The sequence below is a fragment of the Corylus avellana genome, chromosome ca6 (assembly GCF_901000735.1).
Source record: "Corylus avellana chromosome ca6, CavTom2PMs-1.0".
Taxonomy (NCBI): Eukaryota; Viridiplantae; Streptophyta; class Magnoliopsida; order Fagales; family Betulaceae; genus Corylus; species Corylus avellana.
The window spans coordinates 12,591,458-12,596,841 of record NC_081546.1 but is presented as its reverse complement, the minus strand read 5'-3'; the positions used below and the strand labels follow the sequence as shown (position 1 = coordinate 12,596,841).

The window sequence follows — 5,384 nt, the reverse complement described above, 5'->3', positions numbered from 1 at the left end:
TAAGGAAAGCTAAACTAAAATGGAGAAAAACTGTGGAGAATTTTTGTGTCCCTCTAAGGATGATGTGGCTCTTAAAATTACTATTGGACTTATGATTGATCATTATTGGATTTTAATCAAATGGTGATTTTAAAAGCTACCTCATTTTTAGAGGGACACAAAAGTGACACAAGAGGGACTTCTAGAATTACTCTCATACTTACACCTCTAAATTTTAAAAAGTAATATTATGACATTTCAAATTATCATTGCGTGTTAAATTATACAATTTTACATTTTTATCCCCAAAATATTCTTCAATTTATTTAATCATTTGAAAAAAATTAAAATTATTAAAAAACGAATAACATCAAAAGGGGTGGCTTTTTTCATACTAGCCTCCTAAGTATTTTCTTTTTACAAATGGTTATTTTATTTATTTTTTAATTTTTATTTATTAATAACTTAAAGGTATTTTGTGGAAAAAAATGCAAAAAATGTCTAACTTGACACGTGATGGTAGTATGTAAGGCCTTGATATTACTTTTTAAAGTGTGGAGACATAATTACAAATTGAGTGATAGTTCAAAGGATTAAAGTATAAGTACATTTTCCCCAAATTAATATATAATGAGCTACAAGAGTGAAGCCGCATAATTGTATGAGCAGCAGCCAATCTATATATATATATATATGACTCCATTAATGGTCACACCTCTCACAAATGTTTATGATGCTTCTTCTATACATGCTGGATGGAGGTCATAGTCACATACATCACAAGAGAAGGCCCAAAATCTGCCTCTTACTTTGCAAGAGTCACATTGGTATGCTTTGGCCATGTCTAGCTTCAGCAAGTGTTCATGCTTTATATCCTTCACTTGCCTTGGCAATGCATCTCCTTCCTTTCTCAATGCTGCTTCCAGCTCTCCCACCTTCGACTTTGTAAAGGGGAAAGCCTTGGCCCCATACGAGCAGATGATGGCCCTCCCATTTGTGCCAACCATTTTCCCATCTGCCCCAATGAGGACCAAAGATGGAATCCCTTTGATATTGAAGATCCTGCAAAGGTCGTTTCTTGTTTTGTCTGAATATGGTATGGCCAGCCACGGCATGCTTTCCAGGCTCAGATTGAATTCTTTGAGGTCTCGATCTGTTGAGATGAAGATGATTTCGAAGTCTTGCTCTTTGGAAGCAATTTGATGATGATCATTGTATGCTTCTAAAAGCTGTGCAGCGAAGGTATGGCAAGGTGGGCACCAATGTGCTCCGAAGTAAAGGCCTATGGTCTTTCCAACAAGTTCTGATACCAACACCTGCAAAGAGCCAAGCTCAAACATGTCAGCGTCACAGAAAAGAACATGCCAAAAGAAAGTAGCAGATACAGAGTGGCTGGCCAGCAGTGGTGCGTGGAGTCCATCGGCACGTGGCTGCCTAAACCAACTATCGGCAACCATAATGGTGTAGATCGGAACTCGTAAAACTTGTTGGTATATTGCCTATACCAAAAAAAGGTCGAAAAGCCTCCGAATTGTAAGAAAAACTGTGCGGCAGCGGTGCGTGATTCACACATAGGAACACTTGGGCGGTGCGGGGCTACTTGAACTAACTATTGGCAACAGTAATGGTGTGAATCGGAACTTATAGAACTTGTTGGTATAATGCCTATACCTAAACAAGGTCGAAAAGCCTCCGAATTGTAAGAAAAACCGTGCGGCAGCGGTGGGTGATTCACACATAGGAACACTTGGGCTGCTCGTGGCTACTATCAGCTACCGTAACGATGTAAATCGGAACTTGTAGAATTTGTTGGTATAATGCTTATACCAAAAACAGGTCGAAAAGCCGCCGGATTTTGAGAAAAAACTGTGTGGCGAAGGTTTCCTAAGACTAGACAATATCTCAAAAAAGTGGCTATGATATCCTGTTAAAATAACTAGAGAATAGAAACTTGAATTGAATACTGTATTTATGTGTGTTGTAACTGTGTACATGAAGGGCCTATTTATAGTAGATTAAGGCCAACTAAAATAAAAATACAATCAAAGAATTAGCCGAAAACATTACATGATAAAATCAATCTATACATACAAGGAAATTTAATCAACTTATACAAGGAAGAGAATTAGATCACCTTTGTACCATCCTTAGAGATGACATAATCTCGTCCATTGTGTGCCAAAAGATCTTGTAATTTTCCTCCTTCAAGCATCCCTGCATCAGAAGCCTTCAACTCCTCTCTTCTGCTCTTAGTGAAAGGAAATGCTTCAGGGCCATAGTCCTCAATCAACCTAATCAAGTCCTCTTCTATTGATATTTGATCATCTGAAGTCAAAGGAATCAGTGATGGCATATGCTTCACATGGTACCTATTGCTAAGTCTTCTATTCAAATTCACATCAAATGGAACTGCAAGCCATGGCATGTGTTTGAAGTGTTCCCTGAATTCATTTTCGTTGTGATCAAAGGAAATCAACAGAATCTCTATCTTTTCACTTCTTCTTCTCAGCGTTTCATAAAGTTCCACCAGTTTGGGGATAGAGTTTCTGCAGGCTCTGCACCAGTTTGCTGAGAAAAACAGGCAAGTTGTCTTCCCATCACAAGCTGATAAAGGTACCTATTTTCAACACCAAAAATTTATTTAAAATATACCCTTCTGCTAAGATTTGAAATTTCTAGTAGAAAAATGAAAAAAAAAAAAAAAGAAAAAAAAAAAAAAGAAAAAAAAAAAGGGGAATTGGATTACCTTTCCCTCACCAGATAAAAGGAACTGAACCCCTTCTGCTGCTAAGATTGTTATAATATCACTGCTGTTGATACATTTGGCTTCAAAATCAGGCCCTGACATTGGAACCACAAGCAAAAACTGCTGCTCTTCTTTCAAGAAGCTTTTCTGATCAACCCTAATAGAACAGAAATCTATTATTAATAGTCATGGAATGAAGCATCTTGTAATGCTCACAAAAGATCACTTGGAATCTTTACTTTTATTCTTTGTCTTTGTTCTCTGATGAATAATTGGAGGAGGAGGTGCTTCAGACAGTTTGCCAACTTCTTTTTGGGCTGCAAATTGAGCCTATGATGCAACTATATCACATGTGGTTGGGATAAGATAGAACAAACGAAAGCATATTCTGTCTTGAGCATTTGGTTGTGGGATGTCTCATTCGAAGTGAAACATCCATGATTTAGCGGCACAAAAGTCAGTCGGCATAAAAATGTAATTATTGTAGAAAAAAAGAAACGAAATTATTTTCTACACTTATAGAGTGAAAATACTTCTTATTTCTTAAGAAGAAAAGAAATTAAAAAAAAATTAAATACCGTCTTTGTTCTTTAAATAGTAAAACCAAAATAAAACAATAACCATTGATATGCCATTGAATCAAAATTTAATAATTTATTATAAATTCAATAATAATTTTAAAAATAACATTAATTTTGGAAGGATACAAACAAACAAAAACAATCTTCCCTTTATCATCATACTGTAACATCTAACCTTAATTATACCAACCTAATTAAATAAATGACATGATGTAAATTAATTTCTGATGACGTTGGCATGAAAATATTTGCACGTGGCATGTAGTGCATAATTAATTGTGTAACTGCATAGCTTTCATAAAAACCTTGTCATATGCATTTTTATTTTGGGTGATGCTAAACATCACACCCGCGTGCGGGGTGATTTATTATTTTAAAATAATAAAATAATAATATTTTATTATTTTATTATTTTAATTATTAAAAATAAAAATAAAATAAAAAAGAAACCTGGCGTGCATGAACAGTCATGCATGCCGACGTTCTTAGAATCATGACATTTTATTTTCATTATGAAAGGTGCTAGCATGATTATGTTTATAAAATATGTTTTCGTTGAAAATATTTTTCCGTCCAGAAATTACTATTTTTATTTTTTATTTTTTTTTTATTTTCAGTCAATTATATTAAACCTATAAAAATAAATTTTTATTCGCAACATAAAAAATTTAATATAATTTTTTTAAAAAAATTAACCTAAAAATTTGAGTTCCTGGTCCAGCGTCGGCCCTATGGAGGTCCACGATAATCCGACGGCGGTCTGGTGAACTATTGTGATTTGATAATAAGAAACTCAAATTTAAAAAATGATTTACAGTTTTAGAAAAGGAAAATCATTTTACGAAATTAAAAAAAAAATAAAAAAATAAAAAATAAAAAATCATCAAATTGAAAATATTTTCAGTTGACAATTATTTTTCACCACACCAAACACCAAAACATAATTTTTAAGCAATTATTTTACGCAAAAAAAAAAAAGAAAGAAAGAAAGGATTATTAGATTATTTTAGTCTCTAATCCTAATTTGTTTTGGAAAAGAAAAAATCTTAGACCCTTATAAACCCCTCTAGCAGCCATGTACCCCCTCATAGATCACGTGCCTTTCATTCTCAAAATTTCACAATTTTAGAATAAATAAAAAAAATCACAATTTTCTCAAGAACATAGGCCCCAGTACCAATCGGCCCATTGGTTTTATTCCTCTACATCACACGGCCAAGGCAGCAACTTAGCAACAAGTTTTTCATCAAAATTTTCATCTCCCATTCGAAACTTTGCTCAGCACTCCAAAATTTATTTATACTAAAATTTTAGTTTTCATGAAAATGTATTTGGTTTCAAGTTTAAACAAATTATCTATTATATATTAGCTATAAATAAGCTAAGCTTAAATGAGTCAGGGTTGAATAAATACTATTTATCTATTAGCGATAAATGAGTCAAACTTAAATAAATTATCTAGGTTGGTAATAAGCATGAACTCGGCTTGATTACATTGGTAAGTCCGTGTGCGAATTTTTAAATTTTGGTTATATTTTGGCATGGGGGTAAAGTATATTTTATCTTAAAAACATTGTTTCACATAATACATGTTACATACACATAAACTGGGAATTGTTTTGGAATAATAAAGAGTAATGTTATTTAGTAGATTCTCATACGATAGTCATACAACTATAATGATGTGGCAGTAAAAATCAACTTTTAGATCAATAAGGGCTTGTAAAATAAAAATCAATAGCTGATATTTACTGTCACATCATTATAATTTTATGGCAGTTATATGAAAGTCGACTAAGAGCCTGTTTGGAATTGCATTTGAGAAATAGAGCTTTTAAGTCAAAAAAAAATTTTGACAAAAGCTTCATTTTTAAACTTTTCCCAAATGTATTTTGGCCATTTTAGGCTTTTTAGACCCTTAAAAGTGCTTTCAATTTTATTTACTAAATGGGTATTTTTTTATTAAACGGACATTTTGAGTGTTAAACGCGCTTTAAAATATTGGATCACATGAAGATAAGCATGAAGTTAGAATTTCAAATGAAGATAAAGTCTTGAATGAAGATAAAGCTACAGAT

General features: G+C 33.0%; 1 protein-coding gene across 2 annotated transcripts; it reads right to left on the bottom strand.

Moving 5' to 3' along the window:
* Positions 1 to 518: 518 nt before the first annotated feature.
* LOC132184357 (probable nucleoredoxin 3) lies at positions 519 to 3,048 on the bottom strand. 2 transcript variants are annotated; one of them, XM_059597968.1, is made up of 4 exons: positions 2,965 to 3,048; positions 2,726 to 2,882; positions 2,114 to 2,596; positions 519 to 1,295 (listed from the first exon to the last, which is right to left on the bottom strand). In XM_059597968.1, exons 2-4 carry the CDS (start codon positions 2,825 to 2,827, stop codon positions 708 to 710), a joined length of 1,173 nt encoding a protein of 390 aa, XP_059453951.1. In that variant the 5' UTR covers positions 2,828 to 2,882; positions 2,965 to 3,048; the 3' UTR covers positions 519 to 707. The 2 variants fall into 2 exon arrangements, with proteins under 2 accessions (XP_059453951.1, XP_059453950.1); XM_059597967.1 differs by having other exon boundaries at positions 2,726 to 3,042.
* Positions 3,049 to 5,384: the final 2,336 nt, after the last annotated feature.

Coding starts and splice junctions, on each gene's coding strand:
- LOC132184357 (XM_059597968.1), bottom strand. CDS start 2,827: ATGTCAGGGCCTGATTTTGAAGCCAAATGTATCAACAGCAGTGATATT. Junction 2,597..2,725: donor TTTTATCTGGTGAGGGAAAG/GTAATCCAATTC, acceptor TGTTGAAAATAG/GTACCTTTATCAGCTTGTGA. Junction 1,296..2,113: donor TCTCTAAGGATGGTACAAAG/GTGATCTAATTC, acceptor GGCTCTTTGCAG/GTGTTGGTATCAGAACTTGT.